Below are 25023 nucleotides of genomic sequence, written 5' to 3'. Positions count from 1 at the left end.
CACACGCAAGCTCTCAGAGAGAGCTTGTTGCTGTATGGTTATGGGCAGGATTTCACTGCACTGAGCAGCACGCCACAGGGCCCTGAGGGCAGAGAAGACCAGGGGCATTCCAGGGGTGGGGCAGGGCCAGATCTAGCAGGAGAGGGACTGGGCCTAGAAAGTCAGGAATTAACTTGAGCTGGTGTGAATGTGAGGTAGGAGGCAAAGGGGAGCTGATCCACGGATAGGAGCAAACACCTGTGCCCCTGGAGGGGGGACTTAGGGGTGCTTTCTCATTGACACTCAGTATGCTGCCCCTACCATGAAGGCTGTCCTGAGCTCCCACCACAGCTCTGACTACACTTATAGGACTTGTAGTGAGTCCCATAGTTACATACCTGGCTCATCTCACTGCCAGACCACAGGGACTGTTCTGTTTCCCCCTCACACCCACCTTGGTAATTTGCAACAGTGCTCTCCAGACTTGGAGGTGAAATGCGGACGGTGCTGGGAGCCTGGAGGGAGGCCTTGTATCTGAGCAGACAGGAGCTGAGAGTACGCAGGAAGGAGACAGGGCCTGGGCACCAGCCAAGTTGGGAGTGACTCAGTTCTGACTGGCTCTGCTCTGGTGTTCAGCCTCCCAGCAAGCGATATTCTCCAGTTCCAAAATTGGCAGCCAAAACCTCAGAGGGAAAGGAAAGATTTGAGGTGGGGCAGGAAAGACTTTGACTTTCACCTCGGCCCAGCCCCTCAGCCAGCAATTCCTCCTGGGAATGTCTTAGGGTTTCTGTCTCTGCGATTTTGTGATGCCCTAGAGGGCTGGACATCAGGAAATAAAGGAGCAAAAGCTCAAAGCAGACATGTCGATTCCTCATCAGTAGGACTGGGAAAGGTCTTGTGCATGAGGTGCTGAGAGAGATGCCTCTTTTGGATTAACCACTGGTGTAATCTGGGTTCCCCTCCCCCCAAAAAGCAATGCCTAAGCAAGGATTCTATACAAGCAGCTTGTTCTGGAAATGAATCTGCTGTTTGGTTAAAAGAAGATGATGACGAAAGTATGGTTTCACAAATCATATGGTTTAGTGGTGAAGAGATTTTTTTTCCTTTTCACAGTGCTAAAAAAGGAATGAGAACGAATCTCACAGGGAATGCATTCGATAGACACAGTACATGAATATATAGTGAGTTCTAACTTCATTTAAAATCCAATTACAAAAGTCCTCAATTTGGATGGAAGCAGCCTCTGCAGATATAAGTGTGATCAGTTTGAGGTGTACCCTCCTACTAGAGGATCTCAGGAGAGATGGCTTGGCCAAGGGAAAGGAGATCCATGGAGACAGGCAGGACCTCTCTGCTGGAGCATGGCATGGGTGTTGGTGGAAGAGGCTTCTGAGAACAGCTCTCAGGCTGGCAAATAGTGGCCCTGGTAGAACCTCATCTCTTAGTGTCAAAATCTGTGGGTTTGCCGGGCGTGGTGGCGCACGCTTGTAATCCCCGCGCTTGGGAGGCAGAGACAGGAGGATCGCGTAGGTTCGAAGCCAGCCACACGTGCTGGTTTAGGAGACCCTGTTTCCAATAAAAATGTAAAAATAGGTCTGGGAGTGTAGCCCGGACGTAGAAGGGCTTCCAGGAACCCCAGTACCACCAAAAATAAAAATAAAAATAAAAAATCTGTGGGTTTTGTGTGGCTTGGGATCTAGCAGTTGAGGTCAATAACTCACATATGTGGTCTGATAAGGTGTGACAAAACATTTTCTTGGGAGGAGGGATCACACTCCATGTTATCACATGCAAAACATATCACTCACGTAGCCAACCACGTACACGTTGGGAATCATTTCAAAGCTATATAAGAAAGCCAGGCATTGTGGTGCAAGCCTCTAATCCCACTTACTTGGGAAGCTGAGGCAGGGAGATTACAAATTTGAGGCCAGCCCGTGTAATTTAGCGAAACCCTGTCTCAAAAGGGAAACTGGGCATGGTGGTGCACACCTGTAATCCCAATACTCCAGAGACTGAGACAGGAAGACCTCTGGTTTGAGGCCAGCCTCTGCAGTTTAGCAAGGCTGACTGCCACTTTGTGATACCTTGTTTCAAAAGAAAGAATAAAATAGGGCTGGTGTGTAGCTCAGTGATAGAATGACCCTGGATTCAATTCCCAGTACAGCAAAAAATAAAAAAGAAAAGGAGTAGGAAGCTATATAACAAATTCTAGGAAAAGGAAAAGACTGAGGAGAGTCAAATAGGGAAGGAAAGAAGGAAAAAAGCAATCCAAGGGTGTGCTATTGAGTTGATCAAGCTGGCTATTACTTTCAGGTGTCTACAAAAGGTACCCCAGGTTTGCTGGTGAAAGATGGAGGGAGAAATATTTCTCCTGTCCTTCTGCCACTGATTAAAGTTTGTCCCAGGTGTTAGCTCCTTTGCATTACTAGTTTTACTCACCTGCCAGATGTGCAGTGGGGCGCTGTGGTGTCCCAGGTTGCAGGGACAGAGAAGCCCTGACGCTGGGAGCAGGAAGTACAGCTGAGGGCAGGTGCTCTCCATTATACTGAACACAGCTGGCTACACAGCAAAGCTGGGCTGGGAGGCCCGGACACCGGAAGTGTCTAATACAACTGCCGACAGCTCAACTGTCCTTTCTTTGTCTTCCATAAATATAGCTATAGTTCTACCTAATTTCCAGTCCAAAGGGAAGGTCTATGGTTTTCCTAGGTGGAAAGATTAATTCTTCCTTTAACCGCTTTTCCTCTGCATAATCCTCAGTGTATCCTGGTGACTCAGTGTAGCCATTTACTGTTACTGCTGTGGTGCCTGCACAGTGCTGTTCTGAACTGTATCACTGAAGCAAAGACTCTGGCTTGAGTCTGTGAAATGAGGACGGAGAACCAGGTGCATCCTCGTTTCATGGTTCTCTCAGTTTTCAAAAGGCTCTATGTGCCAGGAGCTGGCCATAAAGAAGGCAGACTCAGCCTCAGCCCTCAAGAAACTCCCCAGAGGGAGCTGACAAGCTTCTTTAAAGTCCCAACGGGGTGGTTCTGGTTCCCCTCTCCATTCAGTGCTATAATTTACCTAAACATGGCTTTGCAGCTAATTTCTTCTCAGCCTGTTTCCTAAAACAGGTGTCTTGGGTGGGGGTGGGGATTAGAGGAACTTAATCTGTGGTGGATTGTCTAATGTTTTTTTTTTTTTTCCCCCTGTCCTAAGGATTGAACCCAGCCCGATTTGTCATTATTTTGAAATTGAGTCTTTCCAAGTTGCAGAGGGCCTCACTAAGTAGCTGAGGCTGGCCATGAACCTGTGATCCTCTGGTCTCAGCCTCCCAAGTACTGGGATTACAAGCGTGGGCCACATGCTGATCGGGTTTTTTTTTGTTTTGTTTTGTTTTTGGGTTTTTTTTGTTGTTGTTGTTGAAGCTCTAGGCAGCTGGGTTTTTGTTTTGTTTTGTTTTGTTTTTGGTACTGGGGATTGAACCCAGAGGCATTCTCCCTCCGAGCTAATTCTCCCTCTGAGCTACAAGCTCCCAAGCCCTATTTTTTGTTCCTTCTTTATTTATTTATTTATTTATTTATTTATTTATTTATTTATTTATTTATTTATTTATTTTTGGTGGTACTGGGGGTGGAACCCAGAGGCTTTCTACCTCCCGGCTATACTCCCAGACCTTTTTTAATATTTTATTTGGAAACAGGGTCTCACTAAGTTGCTGAGAGCCTCACTAAGTAGCTGAGGCTGGCTTCAAACCCGTGTGATCCTCCTGTCTCAGCCTCCCAAATGCTGGGATTACAGGCACGTGCCACCACACCCGGCTTTTTCTTTTTAAGAAAAGTACCCTTACTTAAAAAATGAAAATGAGCCGGGCGTGGTGGCGCACGCCTGTAATCCCCAATCTTGGGAGGCAGAGACATGAGGATCGTGCAGGTTCAAAGCCAACCTCGTTGGCTTAAGAGACCCCGTTTCCAAATAAAAATATAAAATAGGTCTGGGAGTGTAGCCCGGAGGTAGAAGGGTTTCCAGAACCCCAGTACCACAAGGAAAAAAAAAAAAAGAAAATGATTATATGCTAACTTGAACAGCTAGGCTGTACAAGAATCTAAAAATTCTTTGATTTTATATGCACCTGTTCTTTCCTTAGCCCTCTGAGCAAAGCTTTACATTTCACCTGATCCAGAGAAATTTAAAAACTAAACAACCGCCAGCCAATCCTGATGAGCTCTAAAGACACAAAGGACCTGAAAGGCGCCTCGTCCTCTCCAGGGTTTCCTGGCTTCCTGGAGTGGCACCTTCTCCTGGCAGCCGCCCAGGAGCCCGAAACCTGCCTGCATCCTCCGCCTTCCCCCACTTCACTGCCGGGTCCAGGGAGGTGGCGGCGGTGGAGAGCTCCACCCGGCCTAGGGTCCAGATAGACAGGCGGGCGTGGGTTACCCTCGGCCGGGTGCCCACGATCAGGGTACCCTCGGCGGGAGCGGGGCCAGGCCAGGCGGAGGAGGCGGCGCGGGAGCACTCCCCGCCCTCGCGTCGCCCGCCGTCGGGCCCCGCCCGGCGCAGCCCTAGCGCACGCTCTGAAGTGTGTGGGCGCATCCCGGTGCTGGGGGCTGAGGCCACGGGAAGGGTCTGTAGAGGGGCTTCGAGGAAGAAACAGCCGCAGCGCCCCCACTCGGTCCTCCAGGCCAGAAGCGCGCGGACCTGAGCACCGCGGAGCCCCCCGCCCGCTTGATCTGAGGTGAGAGGAGGGTGTGCATGCATGTCTGCAACTCGGGCGGGATGCGCCCGCGCCCTCTGCTCAGTTCCCCTTGGCCTTGAGCGGCCTCTGAGCCGGCCCGTGATGCGGTGGGGAGAGGGCATCCTGTCCTAGAGGCCGGCCTGGGGCCCGGCGGAGCAAGGGCAGAAAGATGGACTGACTGCTTCAACCCCAGGTGCTCCTCACCCGCCACCCTCCCGGTCTCTCGGTCGGCGCCGCAGGGAGCAAGGTCGGGCGCTTATTATCGCAATGGTGTGCTCTGCAGAGGCTGAACGCGGGCCCCGCGGCTCCCTGGAGAAGCCTTCCGACCCCATCGTTCCTGGCTGGCGTATTTTACTGTCAGGAACCCAGGCCCCACGAGGGAAAGGCACCCGCCCAAGGTCACGCCGCAGCCCAAGGCCGAGCCAGAAGGAAGCCAGTAGTCCTGGCCTCCAGCCTCGGGCTCTAGGCACTGCCCCCTTCCCAACCTATTCCGAGGCTCTGCCCCACGTCCCTTCTGCTCGCATCCCGCTCCACTCGCGGTGCCCTCGGGGCGGGGGTGCGCTTCCCAGCCCGCCGCGCCCTCGGGAAGGATGCTGGACAGCGGTCAGGTCCAGAGATGCTGGAGCGCGAGCTGAACCAGCAAATCGCTGGGGATCGGATGGGCCGCGGGGCTGGGGAAGGAGGAGGACCCGGGCAGGCGGCGGCGCCGCGGGGCAAGGCTGGGGACGCGGGGTGGTGGTGGGCCGGGGCCGGGCCGGCAGCCAGCGCTGCGCTCTGCCGCGCGGACAGTGGGGCCTTGTCTGGGCGGCGCGGCCTCAGCCAATGGGAGCGCGGCCCTGGCCGAGCCCCCCTCGCTCCACGCCCTCGGGCCGGCAGGACCCGATCGCGGCGCGGGGATTGGCTGCGCCGCCCGCGCGCGGAGGGGGCGGAGCCTGCGCGGCCCGGGCTCGGCTCTTCCTGCGCCCCCAGCGCGCGGGGCCGCGTGGTCTTGGGTCCCCGGATGGGGCCCGCCGCCCTCGTGCAGCGGGCGCCCTGCAGCGCAGCGGCCTTGAACTCCGCGTCTGTTTCCAGCCGGTCGGTCAGAGCCTGCCCGTAGCTAGTGTGGAGTCCCTAACTCTGCCATTCCTCCTCAGAGGGGCTGCAGCGGCCCTGCAGGCCTCCCCACCCCGCAGGATCCTTTGTGACGCAACAGAAGAATTTCATTCCACCAGACCTGTTCTGCACGGGCCATATATAGCCCTGGCAGGCTGGGAAGCTGAACTTTGAAATTTGTGTAGCTTTGGTATTCTCCCAGTACACCTTTATAAGGCGTCCATTTTGAATCGGTGATTCAACACGAGGGTTCCAGCCGTGGGCTGCTTCAAGTCTAGGGGGGACTGGTGGGTCCTGGGGGCTTGCGAGGGGTTATGAGCAGAAGTAACACCAAAATGTCCTGACTAGGTGAGTGCTGAGTAAAGAGGGAAGGAGACGGGAAGGTTGATTTTGATTAAGGGGATTAAAAAGGCAGCTTGGAAGAGGTCAAATGAAGGAAAAGTCAGACTTGGCTTAAGGAGGAGCAAGGCAGAGAAATTGGAAAGCACAAGCTTGAGAGATGGCATTGCAAATGGTTTTATAAGAGTAGATGAAGCCGGGTATGGTGACATGCCTACAGTCCAGTACTTGGGAGGCTGAGACAGGAGGATTGCAAATTCAAGGCCAGTCTCAGCAATTTAGCAAGCCCCTGTTTTATTTTACTCAGTCATAAAACACACACACACACACAATTGCAGCAATTACAGGGAAATGGATGGAACTGGAAGACATGCTAAGCAAGATTAGTCAGTCACAAAAAGAAATCGGATGCTTTCCCTAGTATGTGAAAGCTAAGGTGAAATGGGTCATAGGAGGAACTCCAGGTGAAAAAGGAGATCCTATAGAGGAGAAAATAAAGCAGCCTAAGATGGGAGTGGGGAAGAAGGAAACTCTCTAAAGCACAGGATGTACTTATTCATATCATAGTCAACCACTAAGCCAAGCATGGGAGGGAGGGGTGGAGACTGGCTGGGGGCTGGCTGGGTGATGTATGCATTTATGTCTACACGTTTTTTGCCCCATTATGATGTATAGATACAATGCACCAATAAAAAATTTTTAAAAATGAAAAATGAAACGAGTTGGGGGTTGTAAGCTTGGAGGTAGAATGCCGCAGGGCTTAATCCCCAGTACCAAGAAACAAAACAACAGCAAGAGTAGAGAGCTATGGTTTGAGCCAGGTGAGGATTAGTAAACCCAGCTTATGTGCTTTTTATTTGAAATATGATAAGCATTTATGAGTAGAAAGGCTCCTGTGTGTCTTTTCTTTCACATGTAGGTAAAAAAAATGTTGAGAATACTTTCTTCCATATCCCATATCTAACCCGTCAGTAAATGTAGCGTGCTGTTCTTAGTTGATTCAGATCATTCCCATTGTCCCCCGGGGCAGGCATCCATGTCAGGGACCAGCCTCAGTGAAATGGCACCACTTCACTGGGGCTGTGCAGCGCCTGACCTGCTAGCTGTACACTGTGGCTCTGAACTACTGCCATAGCTTCTAACTGATCCCCCTGGCTCTGCTCTTGTAAAATCCTTAATTTATTTTTAACCCAGTGAGAGTTATTTATTAAAATGCAAGTCTGATCAAGGCATGCCTCTGCTTAAAACGTAATTCATTTAAATGTTACTTGCTTGTTGTGTGGAAGGTACTAGGTGTTCTAGGTGTTGGAGATAAAACAGTGAACAAAACAGACAAAACATCTCCGTTCTCAAAGAAGTTTTGTTCTAATGAAACCGAAATACAACAAATAAATACAATATGTGGAATCCCATAATGTGGATCTTACATAAGAAGCGGACGTAGAAGAAAGGAAGGTCCTAGAAAACGTCCGTGTGGCGGTGGGATTGATGGGGTGGCTGTGGAATGTCTTACTGAGTAGAGGTAGGTAAAAAAAAGTGACCGTTCTGTTCATGACCCTGTGGCAGAGTGCTGCGTTTAGAGGGAACCCTGCTTGCTTGCAACATCCCAGAGACATTAAGAAGGCTGTTGTGAGCTGGGTGTAGTGGCACAGTCAAGTAATCCCAGGCTTGGGAGGCTGAGACAGGAGGATCACAGGTTCAAGGCCAACCTCAGCAATGTAGGGAGACCCTCAACAACTTAGACCTCGTTTCAAAATTAAAAGGGCTGAGGTGTAGCTCAGAGGTAGAATGCCCAGTTCAATCTCCAGTACCAAAAAATAAAAATATAAAAGCCACTGGAGGAAGGAGGAGTTGCAGAGAGATGATAATAGCCTAGATCACATAGGGCCTTATAGGCACTGTCTACAGATTTTGGCTTTTGCTCTGATAGAGTTTGGTGCAGAAGCGACATGGTGGATGTATACTTCACAGGGTCATACGAGCTGTGTTGAGTAGCCTGAATGGAGGCTCAGTGGAGGCAGGGAGCCTAGCTGGGAGGTTGTTGTATAATTCAGGCAAGAAGGGATCCTCTGCAAGTAGTAGCAGAGGATCCTAGAACTATTGTGAACATAGAGTCGATAGGATTTGCTGATAGCTGGGCTGTGGAGTGTGCAAAGCAGATTTCAAAGAGGATGATATAGAGGAACGGGTTTGTAGGGCAATACTGTTAGAAAAGATAGAAATTAAAAGGACACATGGCTCAGTAGACTAGAACAAGCTTTATTTGAAGTAAGCCTGGGAGGGGGAACTAACTGGGGAAAGAGCTCATGAGAGTCAGGAAAGCCCCTTCCTTACAGACTGAGACCTTCTCAAGGGGCGTTAGGAGGGAGGGAGGGCAGAGCAGTCTTGTGCTCCTCCAATTGGTGGTTTGAACTGGGCCAGGACAGGTACATTTGTGGGCTGGGGGCAGGATGATGGTAAGACACATTTTCCTGGAGTCCTTGGTTCTTGGCCCCTCTGCCCAAGCCTCACAATCAGACCTCACAGTGCCCATAAACGCCACAGTTCAGTTTGGACAGGTTAGGCTTGAGGTACCTATTAGACCCTCAAGACAACGGTTGTAGAGCTAAGTCTGGAGATTTTGGAGAAGGCTGGGCATCAGATACGCATTTGGGAGGTGGCAGCATGCGGATCATGTTCAAAGCCCTGAGAGCTCACCACGGTGATGGGAGCACATCAGGACAGAAGCCTGAGCCACCTTGGTTTGGTGGTCTGACTTTAGTAGGCCAGCCCTGTTCTAGACCAGGAGTGCCTGCTTGATGGGCTTTTTAAATTTTTTTTATTTTTTGGTACTGGGGATGTAACCTAAGGGCATTCTACCTCTGAGCTACATCTCCAGCCCTATTTTATATTCTTTGTTTTGAAACAGGATCTCACTGAATTGCAGAGGGGCTCACTAAGTAGCTGAGACAGGCCGCAAAATGCAATCCTCTTGTCTCAGCCTCCCAGATGCTGGGATTACAAGCATGAGCCACCACGCCCGACTGGTGTGCCAGTTTTGACAACTCTGATAACACTCTTTTGGAGAAAGACAGGCGAGGAGAGGAGTGGAAGAGGCACATGGTCTCATTACAAGGCCTACAGGGGGGCAGTCTCAGGTTATGGGGCCAGACTAAGAATTAATAATAATATTTAGCTGAAAGAATCTATCTTCAGTGTGTTCACCCAACCCCGTTTTGGCTGCAAGTAACAGAAACTTGAGGGTTGCTTAAATAACATAGAGGAGACAGCAGAGCGTGCCTTACAGAACTGGAGGTCAGAAGGGCGGCTGTTTTTATCATTTTCATTTTATCTTGCTCTCCATCTGCCTCTTTCTGCAAGTCAGTCAGTCTGTGTGTCTGTGTGTCTGTCTCGCTCCCCACATAGCTATAGCTGCCTCTCCCAGCAGCCAAATCAAATGTCCCTTAAATATATTGTGAGGGTGGAGTTCACATTCTTTCCTTCTCAATACAAGGAGTTCATCTTGGGTTTTCCTCTGGTTATACGTGGATTTGGCATTGACGTTGGAGTGGCAGTATCCTAGAGAGGAGACTGTGTTCCTAGTGTTAGAAAAGTTTTTCTGCAGTTACATCTCTGATATGTGAGCATCTTTATTTTGTGACAGCATCATGCACTTGGTCCCTGGGAGTCAAACTTTGTGCCCAGGCACCTGAGAGCCACTACTTTGAAGGTGAGGAGATACTCCCACCGCCCGGGGTGCCCTGCCTTTCTCCTTGCACCACCCATCTCCGCACCCATTTCTGCTCCCAAACGAAAAGACAAGTAAGTAGCTTCAAGTTGAGAACTTAACATTCTCTTACAGATGATAAAGACTAACATAGGCATTAAGATGGCAAACAAGTGCAGAGAGCCCTTGGCAGCACCAGATCTACAGCAGTGTGGTTGGCGTGCAGTAGTAAGGTTTCAGAAACTTAGAAGAGGTAGAGCATATGCTTAGCATATGAAAGGCCCAGTGTTCCCATCCCTGCACCTAAAACAAAACAAAAACTTCTCTACATTCTGCATACAAGAGACTACTTTATAACCAATGCCTTATTCAAGGGACTGAGTTTTTATACACATTAAACTATTTTAACTCTAGTACTTTAGGTATTGCTGACTCAGGGAAACAACACTGGAAGCAGCCCTCATTTGGAGACATTTGACTGAAGTTTGTTCTGTGACTGGCATTCAGCCAAAGGATGGACAGGATACCTTACAGACAACTGCATCTGACATCAGACGGTGGTGGTGATCCCAACTCTAGTTATGGGGAGAAGAGGTAGAGATATGTTTGCTTAGCCAGCTGGTCAGTACATGACATGGGGTGGGGGCAAAATTCAAGGCCAGCCTGGGCAGCTTAGTAAGACCCTCTCTCAAAATGAAAATAAAGCCGGGCGTGGTGGCGCACGCTTGTAATCGCCGTGCTTGGGAGGCAGAGACAGGAGGATCGCGCAGGTTCGAAGCCAGCCGCGCGTGCTGGCTTAGGAGACCCTGTTTCCAAATAAAAACGTAAAAATAGGTCTGGGAGTGTAGCCCGGAGGTAGAAGGGCTTCCAGGAACCCCAGTACCACCAAAAAAAAAAAAAAGAAGAAAAGAAAAAAGGATGTGTGTTAGTGGTAGAGCACTTGCCTAGCATGTGCAAGGCCCTGGGTTAAATTCCCAATACAAAAAGAGGAAGGAAGGAAGGAAGGAAGGAAGGAAGGAAGGAAGGAAGGAAGGAAGGAAGGAGAAAGGGGAAAGGAAGGGAGAGAGGAAGGAAGGAAGGAAGGAAGACGGACCAAACTAATAATAATCAGTGCTAACCTGGATCTTCCATAAACAGACAATCTGGGCTCCATTCTGCTGCTGTCTGCAAGGTGCTTGCCATGGGAGCCTCAGTTTGGGCCACAGACTGACCTTCCCGGGGCCCTGGAGGTGCTCACTCAGCAAACCTCTCCACAGAGGCTCTCTCGTGCCTCTTTTGTGTCAGAATTGAGCAAGATGGACCTAGCTCCTGGCCTCACTGAGCTTATGCTCTTAACAGAAGAAGTGAAAATAAAAGCTGGGCGTGGTGGCGCACGCTTGTGATCCCAGCATTCGGGAGGCTGAGATGAGAGGATCACAGTTTGCAGACAGCCTCAGCTACTTAGTGAGATCCTCTGCAACTTAGTGAGACCCTGTTTCAAAATAAATAAAAATAGGGCAGGGAGTGTAGCTCAGAGTTCTGCAAAAAAAAAAAAATAATAAAATAAAAATAGAAGAAGCAAAAGTAAATAAGCAAATTACCTTTTGAGATAGGTGCTACAAAGAGTGATCTTACAGAAAGCTGTGCTGTGTGTTGCATGAACACACAAAGGGGGCATCTTAATTGTTTCTCTGTTGCTGTAACAGAATGCCTGAGACTGGATAATTTTTGGAAGAAAGAGGTTTATTTTGATTCACAGTTCTGGAGGCTGGAAAATTCAAGGACACACCACCTATATTTGTTCACCTTCTGGTGATGGCCTTATGCTGCTTCATAGAATGGCAGAAAAAGCAAAACGGCAAGCACCTGTGCAGAAGAGGCAAAGCATGAGGGTGGACTTGCTTAAAACAACCTGTTCTTGTGGTAACTAACCCAGTTCCCAGAAAATGAGAACTCACTGAAGCCGGGCATGGTGGCACACGCTTGTAATCCCAGCGCTTGGGAGACTGAGACAGGAGGATCGCACAAGTTTGAAGCCAGCCTCAGCTACTTAGTGAGGCTCTCAGCAACTTAGTGAGACCCTGTTCCCAAATAAAATATAAAATAGGTCTGGGAGGATAGCCCGGAGGTAGAAAAGCCCCTGGGTTCTACTCCTAGTACCACCAAAAAAAAAAAAAAAAAAAAAATTCAGAGAGAGAACTCACTGAGACAGCCACTAATCCCTCTTAACAACCTAATCACTTCTTAAAGGGCACACTTCCTGAGGTCACCACAGTGGCAATCAAATTTCAGCATGAGTTTTGGAGGTGACAAACTATGTTCAAATCATAGCAGGGGACTGGAGATGGCCACTCAGAGCCTGATGGGTCAGAAGAGGGTGTGCAGGACAGAGCTGATAGTGACAAGCTTCAGGAAGGCCACAGCACAGTGTGCAAGCGAGGGTGGCTGGGGGAGGTTAGAAGGGAGGCAGGCCTGGTAGGGGGTAGGGTAGGGGGTTTAAGCAAGGGAGTTGCTTCAACTTATAACCTGCCAGTGTTATCAAGATCTCCCTTGCTGCAGTGCTGAGAGTGGAGTGTGGGAGTACAACCACAGTCCACTGCATCTTTAGGAAAGAAAATAAACCCGATACCCCTGCTTGTTTTCCTTTCCTGAGAATCAGACAGAAGGAGCACCTCAAACCTCCGCCTTCCCCCTGCAGTGAGCATTGCTGTGGCTCGCTAATTATCTATTACTGACACAGTGGTTTGGTATGGTTTGAATGTATACCCTAAGGGTCTGGGTGTTGAAATTTAATCCTTATTGTGAGGTGTTAAGTAACACACACACACACACACACACACACACACACACACACGGATGGAAACAACTCATCTGTTCATTTGTAGTATTTAGAGGAAAAAAGTCTTTTTTAGGCTTAGGTAAGGTCAAGATGGAACCCTCATGATTGAATCCTGGTGGCATTATAAGAAAAATGAAACCAGAACACGCACACACACACACACACACACACACGCCCATTGTCATGTGATGTCCCTGAGCCACCTTGGAACTCTCCCAGCAAGAAGACTGTCACCACATGCGGGCCCTTGACCTAGGACCAGAACCTTGAGCCAAACTCTTTTCTTTATAGGTTACCCATTCTCAGATTTTTTTTTAATCCTGTATTTGAAGGCCGTCAGATATTTAATTATATTAATAGAAAAAGGACCGATATGCTGAACTGCTGGCTTAGGTGGCTGCTTATCAGTTATATTTGGGCTGGACTAGGAAGGAGCTGCCTCCCAGGCAATACTAAGTACACAAAGGAGAGGCTGGAACCCACTGGCCAGGAAGAGAACAGCAGCTCTCAGGGCTCAGGGTGCCTTGGCACCTCCGGCTCTCCTCTCCGGCTCCCCTTCCTTCTCTTCCACGGGACGGGATCACTGGTAACCAGAATAGGAAGGCAACAAAAGTGCCTGCTGATCACCACTAAATAACGCCCAGCTAGTCAAAGTGCTAAGCAGCCTTGAGGTGACAGGAGTGGTAAGTGACTTTATCACAATAGGTTGATTTAACCTTGAATGAGAAGGGAGGGGAGACATTTTATATGTGTGTGTATGTGTTGTGTGTCCGTGTGTATGTGGTGCTGGGGATGGAACCCAGGGCATCCTGCATGCTAGAAAAGCAATTTACCACTGAGCTATACTCCCAGCCCTTTTAATTTAAGTGTGAGACAGTCTTACTAAGTTGCCCAGGCTGGCCTTGAACTTGTTCTCCTCCTGGCTCAGCCTCTCGAATAGCTGGGATTATAGCTGCTTTAAATATAAAGAATCTTTGATTTTGTAGCTTCCAAATCCATGCTGTAATGAGTTTCTGGTGATTTACCTGAGAGCCAGACCTCCAAGTTAATGGGGGCGGAGCAGTTGGTAGAGAGATGAGCCAAACGTCGTATGGCCGCAAAAACGGACTGCAGAGACGCGCGGACACCAGACAGGCCTCACTGAGTCAGCGTCCTGAGGGCTGGGTTCCCAGTTCACCCAGTGGTTGCTGTGCAGCCAGGTGTGTGGGTCACTGGTCTGGTCCAGCCTCCTCTGTCACAAGTAGGTGATGATTTACCCATGATTGCTCAGTAGGTTAGTGGCACAGCCAGATACAGAACACAGGTGTCCAGAGCCCCTGGCTCCTGACTTTCCATCAAATAAGACTACAGCTTGAGAGGGGAGCAGGGGGGGCCTGCCTGGTACCGGGACTGGACCTGGGCCAGATATATCCAGCCCAGTTTGACTTTAACAACAACCTGGAAGAAAAACAGCCACTCTGACCCAGCCCCTAAGTGCGGCAGGGTAATGCTGAAGGTGTATTTTCTGTTTCAGAACCACCAAAGGAAGCAAACCGTTCTACCACTTGCTGCCATGATGCTAGCTGCCCGTCTCTCCAGACCCCTGTCACGGCTCCCAGGAAAAACCCTAAGTGTCTATGATAGAGAAAATGGAACGAGGTAAGCAAGCAAGAGTGGAGTGACCTTGAGGGCCATGCTTTCCATACCTGGGAGATGCTGGTGGTGAATCCAGATCTTTTGTTGGGGGTGGGGTACTGAGGATGGGACCCATGGGCATTCTACCTCCAAGCTACACTCCTAGCCCTATTTTTTAATTCTTTATTTTGAAACAGGGTCTCCCTGAGTTGCAAAGGGCCTAAGTAGCTGAAGGCTGTCCACAAACCATGATCCTCCTGTCTCAGCCTCTCGAATTCTGGGGCTACAAGCATGTGCCACCATGCCTGGGAAATGAATGTAGATCTTAAAGATGTCTCAGTACCTGCTGGCTCCCAGTAAAGGAACCCCAGAGGTATCTTCAGAAGACAGGCCTTCTCAGGAAGAATAGCTTTTATTACTGTGTTTTCTTTTCCTTTCTTCCTCTTTCTCCCCGCCTCCTGCCCCCAGTACAGGGATTGAATCCAGGGGCTCTCTGCCACTGAGCAACATGCCCATCTGTTTTTATTTTTTATTTTGAGACAGAGTTGCTCACCCTGGTTTTGAACTCGTGATCCTCCTGCCTTAGCCTCCCAAGTAGCTGGGATTACAGGATGTACCACCATGCTGGCCTCATAACTGCCTTTTAAAACCATTTTTATTTTGAAATAACATTAGAACTTTTATCCAAAAGTTGCATAAAAATTGTATAAAGGGTTCCTATCCCCTTCACCTAACTTTCTCATATGTTCAAATCTTAAAAAACCACAGCCTAATGATCAAAATCCAGAAATTGCCATTTGATGGGATACTTTAATCAGTCTTTACTCAAATTTCACCAGATGTCCTACCAGTGCATCTTTTTCTTTCCAGGATACAATCCTGAATCCCATTTTGCATTTAGTTGTCATGTCTCCTTGATCTCTTCCTACTAGGGGTGATTCCTTGGTCTTTTTCACTCATGATTTTGAATTTCTGGAAGAATACCAGTTATTCTGTAGAAGTCTCTCAGCCTGGATTTGCATGATATTTCCTTGTGTCTAGATCCAGGTGACAAGTAGCCTCTAGAACCGAGGAACTCGCTCCATCCTGCTCTGCACATCCCATTGGAGGCTTGTTCATGTGGCTTATTTCTTTGGTCACTTAAAGTTTGACACATAAAATCAGTTAACTAAAATGTCCTGAGGATTCACTGGGCTGTTGTAATTTAGAAGAAGGATTAAATTAAGTACAAACTAGCCTGGTGTGGTGGTGCACGCCTGTAATCCTAATACTTGGGGGGCTGAGACAGGAGGATCACCGGTTCAAACCAGCCTCAGCAACTCAGCAAGATGTTCAGCAACCTACCGAGATCATGTTCCAGAATAAAAAATAAAAAGGGCTGGAGGCATAAAAGTAGCTTGGGGGTAGAATGCCCCTGAATTTAATCCCCAGTACCAAAAAACAAACAAAACAAAAACTTTAAGTACAAATTAAACAAGCAGATTTTTTCTATTTGTTTGAGACATAGTCTCACTATATTGCCTAGACTGGCCCTGAACTCCTGGGTTCAGCGGTCCTTCTGCCTTGGCCTCCTGAGTGCTGGAAATGCAGGACTCACCACCATGCTGGGGTAGCTCTTCTCTGAGAGCTTCTCTAATGGCTTCTCCAAGGAGAGTCAGTTGGCTCAGCTGCCGCATTTTCCTCCTTCCTCTGCAATCTGAGCAAGGAAAAATAAGAAATACCTTTTTCTTTCTGTTATATTTGTGGGGAGTGAAACCCAATGTCAGGTTAAATTCATCATCTCAGCACCCAGAAAGTTGATATTATCCATCAACTTGATAAAGCTCTTTAGAAGCGCTTGTCGGTAGACTTTTCATAGCATTTGCTTAAGTGCATTTGCACGGGCTCCAGAGCAGAGGCTCAGCCTGGAGATGGGCTTTAGCTACCCGAGGTCACCCATGTGAGAGGTGTTTCCAAGAGCTCACCAACAGAAGCAGCAGGAGGCCTTAGCACCCAAGAGGAAATCCAGGCTCTATTGAAAGACTTTTGAAAGAAGGTGATTTTCTGCATTATTATATTTTTAAAAATCCATTTTTATTTCTGTGCGTTTCATTAGTTTTAAGTTCTTGAAATGGACAGCATCACACAGATTCGGTGTCCAAGGGCTTTGGCAGGAAGGTTGCTTTAGAATTTGGCCTGAATCATGCCACTGTTTCCATGGGCACGAGTTACCTTTCCCCGGATTGCTCTGGTTCTGTTGGGTTTGCTGCCAGGAATCACCGTGTTGTCGTTTGCTCTGAACATGGAAGCACATCTCTTGCCCAAGTACAATTCAGTTTTATCTCTGACAAACACCCTCAGTGATTAAAAAAAAAGCTGTGTGAGCTGGGTATGGTGGCACATGCTTGTAATCACAGTACTTAGGAGGCTGAGACCAGAGGTTCACATTTGAGACCAGCCTCAACAACTTGGCAAGACTCTCAGAAACCTAGCAAGACCCTGTTTCAAAACAAAACAAAAAAAATTTTAAAAGGGGGCTGGGGGTGTAGCTCAGAGGTAGAATACCCCTAGGTTTAATCCCCAATACTCCCCCCCCACACACACACACGGGTCTGTATGCTGCCTTGGTTTTCTTTTTTTGGGGGGGGAGTGGCACTGGGGGTGAACCCAGGGGCTTTTTTCTACCTCCGGGCTATACTCCCAGACCTATTTTATACTTTATTTTGAAACAGGGTCTCACTAAGTTGCTGAGAGCCTTACTAAGTAACTGAGGCTGGCTTCGAACCTGTGCGATCCTCCTGTCTCAGCCTCCCAAGCGCTGGGATTACAAGCGTGCGCCACCACGCCCGGCTTGCCTTTGGTTTTGGAAATCCCACTAAGAAGCAGCAAGAAAGTCCTCACACTACAGCCTTCTAGACATATTGGCCTTTCAGAAGTCCTGGTCCCAGCAGGCCAGGGCACGCATTGCTGGTGTCAGGAGCCCAGCACCATTAGTCATCCCCCCCATCCCATCCTCTCTCTTCCTGGAATTGCTGGCTGGCAGTCTCTGAGCCACCACACTAGTGCCTCGCTGAGGTATATGATGAACCTGCCCAGTTATTTGCCCCTTTCAATTTTTTTCCTTAAGCAAATGATTTATAGAAAATGTCAAAATCTTTCTCAAAAGTAGTTTGTAGAGCTTTCTGGAAATTTCTGTGTGTGTGTGTGTGTGTGTGTGTATGTGTGTGTGTGTGTGTGTGTGTGTTATTGAGGATTGAATCCAGGGGCACTCTACCTCTAAGCTACACCCCCAGCCTTATTAATCTTTTTATTTTGAAATAGAGTCTTTCTAGGTTGCTGAGGCTGGTCTTTAACCTGCAATTCTCCTGTCTCAGCCTCCCAAGTACTGGGATTACAGTTGTGCACCATCACACCTGGCTTGGAAATAACTTTTGTAGATGGGAATATAATCCCAACGGAAGTTAAAATACTTTTACAAAAGTTTGTCCTCAAAGGAAATGAGGCCTTAGTTGGGTGACTAGTTCACTTGAGGGGAGAGAAAAGCATTACGGGGACCTTCTGGATGGACTGGAAAGGAATCCGGGTAGATTCAGGGGCATGAGCTGTGAGGTGAGAGGCAGAGCTGAGTCTGGATGCGTTAAACATCCTCAGGGCGGAGGCATCAGCAGAGGCCAGGAGGAGACCCAAGTGCATAGGAGGCTGGCACGGCAGGTGAGTGCTGTGTGGAGGATCACACAGGAGGTCTCCATGATGGGAAAAAAGTTGGCTTGATTGTTTTCTTGAATCTCAGTTGGAAAGGACCTCAGACTCCAGTCCTAACTCTAGGGCAGTCCTACAGAGCTGAGAGTGCCCTTCACAAGTGACCTTGAAGCCTTTGGGCATTAGCATGTCCAGTGCTGGAGGTCAGTACTAATCATTCCTATCTTTGGATAGCTCCATGTATTGTCCTCCACACCAAGGAGAAATCTTTCCTCCTATAAAGGCCACACCATGTCCCCGGGTTTGCCTCTGTATTCCCACTGGACAAGCCAAGTCTCTCTTCCCGGAGACCCCATGCCATCTGAATACTTGCCTTCTCTTATTCCCTCTGCATGGATTTCACTGCTATCTCCCTGGTTTCCTTACTTGGCATCCAGGTCTTCATTTGGCCTGTGCTCCTTCTTAAAGTGTGGGGGTCCAAGTAGGATGCCACCGTTCACATGCCCCTGTCCAGATGAACCTCCCCAGGAGAGGCTCGATGTGGCCCTGCCTCTGTCCTGATGCTTGACAACCTGCTCTTCTTGCTGGCTCTGCAAAGCCCTAGGGTTTTGGATCTGGCACCCCCAGGGCAGGTGGCTTACAGATGCATTCCCCACCCAAGACATTACCTTCTGGGTCCTGGTTACATGCACCAGGGCTCAGCTCTGCCAGCCTCTTACTATTACGCGGCACCTCACCCTCCAGGAGCGTTTGACCCAGGCAGAGTGGAGAAGGGCTCATGCCCCTCATCCTGGTTATTTACTATCCAGCTGGGCTCACACAGCTTCTTTTGGCAGCCACATCACACTTGTGATTCATGACTGCGTTTCTTTCACAGATGCTCCTGTAAGACCACATTTCTCCCAAGCTGCACCTGTGCTGCTGTTTGTCCCTCCTAAGTCCATCTTGTTAGATTTAGCCTGTCTGATTCACTCAATGACTTCTCTAAGCAGAAGGCTGGGTTACTGGTTGTTGTTGCTGATCCTGAAGGGAACAAAGGGATAGAAATGCAGATTGATAAGACAGGAAAGAAAATAGAATTAATGCCCTGGCCAGCATAGGAGGCCTCTTAGATGTGGCCAGCAAGTTCTTGGATACCAGGAACAGCAGGTTCTTCCATGACCCCTGGGAAGTGTCACACGGCTTTTCTTCTGCCCCTTCTGATCCTGCTTCTGGGTCAGGGCAGAAATCAGGAAACTCTTGTCCTTGCAATCTGGCAGCCACTGCTTTGGGGTGGCACCCTTCGGAAAAGGTACTGGCTGTCCTGTAACTTGTGCCACTTGCCAACCTGGCAAGCTCTCAGGTCGCCCAGCAGAGGGAACCCTCCGGGGACACACAGTCTTCTCCTGTGGTCTTTGGGCTAACCCCTCGGGCATGCTGAGCCCTGTAAGCCAGCTTATCAGGTAGGAGGGCTGCCACTGAGAGTAGCAGAAACACCCAGAAGTCCAGGGATGGTGTGGCCTCAGGGAGCCAGCTCCTGGATTCTTTTGGCTCTGTCCTCCTGAGGGCGGCTCTGACCTCACCTCACCATACTTCTCTAGCTCCAGCCGCAGCCCAGGCAGGGGAGCCAGGCACCACAGAGAAAGGAAGAAAGGCAGGAAAGCCATGCTGGCAGTCACCACAGGCTTCTGCTTGTACCTCATTGGCCAAATGCGGGTCGCGTGGTCAGCGAGTAGCATTGGAGCTGAGCACAGGGCAACCCTAGGATGTAATTCAGATTTTGTCAGAGTGGCAGATGACAAGAATGGGGATAAGCAGGCAAGTAACAGAGTCTCCATAGCTGATCTAGGCTATGGTTTAGGGCTGATTTTGTTCTTGGGGATTAGGGCTTTGACAGTCAAGATGCTCAAAAGAGAAGCCCCTACCAGAAAAAGTAGAAAAAGTGGAGTTTGCCCCTCTAAGGCAGTGGGGATTTTTTTTTTTTTCCTTCATGTTTTGCTGTGCTGGGGATGGGTCTTGAATCTCAGTTGGAAAAGGCCTGCTACTCTCATTCTTAACTCCTGGGGCCTTGAACATGCTATCTGCCCTCTACCACTGAGCTCCAGCCCCAGCCAGAGGCAGTGCTAAAATCACTTAGCACATTGTGGGAAAAAGAAAGCCTCTGTGCCTCACTGCTGGGGATTACGATTTAATTGGTTAGAGGTGAAGTCAGGTGTGAGAATCGTTTTTAAAACTTTCGTATAATTTTTTTGTTTTGTTTCGATGGTGTTGGAGGTCTAACCCAAGGTTTCATGCACGCTAAGCACAGGCTCTACCACTGAGCTATATTCCCAGCCCCTTCCCAGTAATTTTATGTTTTTATGTAAGTATATGTTTGTTTTTTGGTTGGTTGATTGGTTGGTTGGTTGGTTGGTTGGTTGGTACTAGGGATTGAGCCCAGGGGCACTCTACCTCTGAACTATACCCCCAGCCTTTCTTTTCTTTTGTTTTCTCTTTCTTTTTTTCTTTCTTTCTTTCTTTCTTTCTTTCTTTCTTTCTTTCTTTCTTTCTTAAATAGGATCTCACTAAGTTGCTGAGGTTGACTTTGAACATAAAATCCTCCTGTCTCAGCTTCCTAAATACTGAGATTACAGGTATGTGTCACCATGCCTGGCTTGTATCTCTGTACTGTGCCTTGGTCCTTTTTATATATTGTTTTGAAATAGGGTCTCACTAGGTTGCTAAGTGTCTCACTAAGTTGCTGAGTCTGGTCTTAAGCCTGGAATCCTCCTGACTCAGCCTCCCAAACCCTGGGATTACAGGCCTCTGCCATCACACTCTATTTTTATGGAGATTATCAAGTTTACACAGAAATAGGAGGTAGTCAACTGATCCCAAACATACATATCACTTGAGTTTTCACGATTTTTAGCTTTTTTTTTTTTCTGTCAGTGGTGCTAGGGATGGAACTTAGGGCCTTGCACATGCTAGGCCAGCGTTCTACAACTGAGCCACATCCCCAGCCCAGCCCTGGAGATCACATTTTTTGTGTAGTTTTTAAAAACTCAGTTTATGTATTTATGCAGTACTGGGAATTGAACCCAGGGTTTTACACGTGCTAGGCAGGTGCTCTACCACTGGTCTACATTTCCAGTCCTTTTCAGATTTTATTCTGAGATAGGCTAAGTTTCTAAGTTGCCCGAGCTGGCCTTGAACTTGCCATCCTCCTGCCTCATCCTCCCAACTAGCTGGGATTACAGGCACATGACTCTGTACCCAGATAAAATATACTGTTTAAAACAGGTAATATATTTACATGGTACAAAAGTCAAATGGCAAAAAACTGGCATACAGATAATGTAAACCTACATCCCATCTCTTTTCTCCTTTCACCATCTCTGTAACACTGCCGCCTCCACTTGTCATTATTGGCTTAATGTTAATTTAAAAACTAACACGGGGCAGGAGACGTAGCTCAGTGGTAGAGTGGAGCTTAGTATGCTCGAGGCCCTGGGTTCAGTGTCCAGCACCACAATAAATAAATAAACTAAGTAACAATGTACACTTCTGGCATAAATGCACTTTCCCTCTCCTCCTCCTAAGTATAGCCAAAAACCCTGGATAGTATATATAATGAGCATGAAGAGACTCCAAGGGTAGAGAGAAGGAGACCAGCCAGAGACCACAGGCCCAAAAAATGACACGGTTGTGAGTTTTCAAGGTTTTCTTTTTGCTTCATACATCCCAGATGTGAAGCCAAAGAAGCCAGCAACTGAGGCGTCAGTGAGCTCAGACGAAAAGCCCCAACAAAAGCCTGCTCTCTAGCGAGGGGGCAGAAAGCAATTAGTGATGGTTCTGCCCCAGCCAGACACCACAGAAAAGGATGTAACCTCTCCTGACATTGCCGGCAAGGGTCAGGGCAGCCTAGACTTGATCCTCTCAGGTGTGGTGTTAGAGAAAGCCGAGGAGAAGCCAGAACTGTCATGGTAACCCTGCAATAAAAAGAGACCCCTGTCTGCTTCAGGGGGAGGAGAAGTGTCAGAGGAGGCTCCTGAGGGGTGGGACTTTCCCCATCACCCATCAGTACTGAGACACCCTCTCCCATACTTGTAGAAAACAGCAATGAGACACTAGCCCCTCCCAGCCAGTGTCGGGGAGGCCTGGTGGGAGCCTCAAAACTCCCACCTCCCCCGACAGTCACACTGCCCAGTTCATCTTGTGCAGCGAGTATATTCTCATTCCAAAAATCAAACACAGTACCAAAAAGGAAGAAAATAGGAAACCACAGACCAACACTTCTCATGAAAATGTTAACAAATAAAATTCAGCAATATTTAAACAATTATAAACCATGAACAAAATGTGTTTGTTCTGGGGATATATGAATGGCTCATTATTTGAAAATCATAGTCCTCTACCCAATTAATGGGCTAAGGAAGATATAAATCATATGATCCTATTTATTAATGCAGAAAAGGCAAAATTTTATAGCCATTTATGATTTTATAAAAACCTCTCAGAAAAACAGATACAGAGGGAAACTTCCTGAACTCAATAAATATTACCTACGGTAGACTGAGGACTAACATCACACTTACTGGTGTGAGGCAGAATACTTTGCCCGTGAGATGGGAGCAAGACATGGATGCTCTCTCTCACTGCTCATCCAACATAGTGCTGTAAGTTCCAGCAAGGAGAGGAAGGCAAGAAAAAGAGTCAAGACTCATGAAAAAGTCATACAGATCAAAAAAGAAGCAAAACTCTCCCAATTTGTAGACTATGTGAATATTTACATAAGGAATCCACAAAAAACTCCCAGAACTAATAAGTGAGCTTAACAGGTTTACAAGATTCAAGGTAATATGGCTGATTGTACTTCTATGTATGAACAATGAATCTGTAAACATTCAAATTTCAAATAATATAATTTATAATTACTCCAAAAACATGTGTATGGAGTGGGGGAACTCAGTGGTAGAACATTTGCCTACCATGTGAGGGCCCTGAGGTTAGACTCCAGGACCAAGAGCTTGAGAGATAAGAGATGTGAGGGGCGTGTGTATGTGTGTGTGTGTGTGTGTGTGTGTGTGTGTGTGTGAGAGAGAGAGAGAGAGAGAGAGAGAGAGAGAGAGAGAAAGGGAGAGAAAGAGAAAGAGAGAAAGAGAGAGGGGGAGGGAGGGTGCAGAGAACACTTTAGGTACAAATAAGATGTACAACACTGATGAAAGAAGTCAAAGATCTAAATAATTGGAGACCTATACTATGTTCAGGGATTGGGAGAATCAACAAAGTGAAGATGTAGAGTTCCCCCAACTAGATTGTACAGGTTCAGCACAATTTCTATCAAAATACCAGTCAGATATTTTGTAGATAAAAATAAGATTATTCTAAAACCTATATGGAAAGCAAAGGAAATAGAATGGCTAAAACAACTATCAAAAAGAAAAATAAGGTAGGTACACATAAATCCTTGAAACAGAATGGAAAATTTAGAACTAGACCCACACAAATTTGCCCAACTGGTTTGTCTTTTGTTAGGTCTTTCTTCCTTTTTCTATCTTCTTTTTTTTTTTGGATTAGGGATTGAACCCAGGGGCATTCTACCTCTGAGCTATACCCTCAGCCCTTTTTACTTTTTGTTTTGACAGTCTTATAAAGTTGCTGAGAATCTTGCAAAATTGCTGAAGCTGGCCTCAAACCTGTGATGCTTCTGTCTCAGCCTCCCAAGTACTAGAATTCTAGGCATGCATCACTGTACCCAGCTACCCAACTGGCTTTTGGCAGAAGTATAAAAGTAATTCATTGGAGATACGAGAACATTTTCAAAATTTGATGGGGTAAGCCAGGTGTGATGGTGCACTCTTGTAATCCCAGTACTTGGGAAGCTGAGACAGGAGAATTGTAGGTTCATGGCCAGCCTCAGCTACTTACTGAGACCCTCTGCAACTTAGTGAGACCTTGGTTTCAAAATAAAGAATAAAAAATAGGGCTGGGGTGTAGCTCAGAGGTAGAATGTTCCTAGGTTCAATCCTCAGTAACATACACTTAAAAGATTTGCTGGGGTAACTGGAAATTCATAGGCAATAAAACTACCCTCTACCTATATCTCATATCTTATACAAAAACTAATTCAAATGGATCATGAATTTAAAATGTAAAACATAAAACCATAGAACTTTTAGAAAAGAAAACATAGAAGCAAATCTTTGAATTCTGGGGTTGGACAAAGAGTTCTGCATAACCTGTAAAACGAAAAATTGATCAATCAGACTTTATGAAAAATGAAACACTTTTTTTCCCCTGCAGTAAACCCTGATAAGAAGATAAAAAGGCAAATTACAGACTAAGAGGAAAAAAACTGTGATAATACATATATAAGCAAGGACCAGTGTCTTTTTTTATTTATTTATTTTTACTTTGGTGCTACCAGAGACTGAACACAGAGGCATTCTACCTCTGAGCTACACCCTAGCCCTTTAAAAAGAATTTTTGCTTTTTAATCAGGCATGATGGCGCACGCTTGTAATCCCAGCATTTGGGAAGCTGAGACAGAAGGATCACGGCTCATGGACAGCCCCAGCTATTTAGTGAGGCCCTTTGCAACTCAGTGAGACCCTGTTTCAAAAGAAATAATAATAATTTTAAAAAGGCTGGGGTGTAGCTTGGAGGTAAAATGCCCTTGGATTCCATTCCCAGTACCACACAAAAAAATTGTTCTTGAAAAAGGGTCTTGCTAGGTTGATTAGGGCCTCACTGAGTTGCTGAGGCTGGTCTTGAACCTGTGATCCCCCTGTCTCAGCCTCCCAAGTACCAGGATCCCAGGCTATACCACCACATCCAGCATGGACTAGCAAAATGTCTAAAGAATTCTCAAAGCCGGGCGTGGTGGCGCACGCTTGTAATCCCAGCATTCGGGAGGCTGAGATAGGAGGATTGCAGTTCACGGACAGCCTCAGCTACTTAGTGAGGCCCTCTGCAACGCAGTGAGTCCCGGTTTCAAAATAAAGAATAAAAAAATAGGGCAGGGGCTGTATCTTGGAGGTTGAATGCCCCTGGGTTCCATCCCCAGACTCGTAGAAGAAAAAAAAATTTTTTTTCCTCCAAATTCAACAGTGAAAG

General features: G+C 47.6%; 1 protein-coding gene across 1 annotated transcript in view; it reads left to right on the top strand.

Moving 5' to 3' along the window:
• Window positions 1-14191: 14191 nt before the first annotated feature.
• BDH1 (3-hydroxybutyrate dehydrogenase 1) overlaps window positions 14192-25023 on the top strand; it is a gene marked incomplete at its 3' end in the record, with an annotated part of 29122 nt that continues 18290 nt past the window's right edge. The window contains exon 1 of the mRNA XM_080695620.1: window positions 14192-14292. Coding sequence (XP_080551746.1) covers window positions 14207-14292 — 86 coding nt within the window. The 5' untranslated portion in view covers window positions 14192-14206. The remainder of the gene's footprint in view (window positions 14293-25023) is intronic.

This window comes from Muscardinus avellanarius, assembly GCF_963383645.1.
Source record: "Muscardinus avellanarius genome assembly, chromosome: 5".
In the NCBI taxonomy this organism is placed as follows: Eukaryota; Metazoa; Chordata; class Mammalia; order Rodentia; family Gliridae; genus Muscardinus; species Muscardinus avellanarius.
Note: the sequence above shows the minus strand (reverse complement) of the source record. Positions and strands in the feature narration are given on the sequence as shown.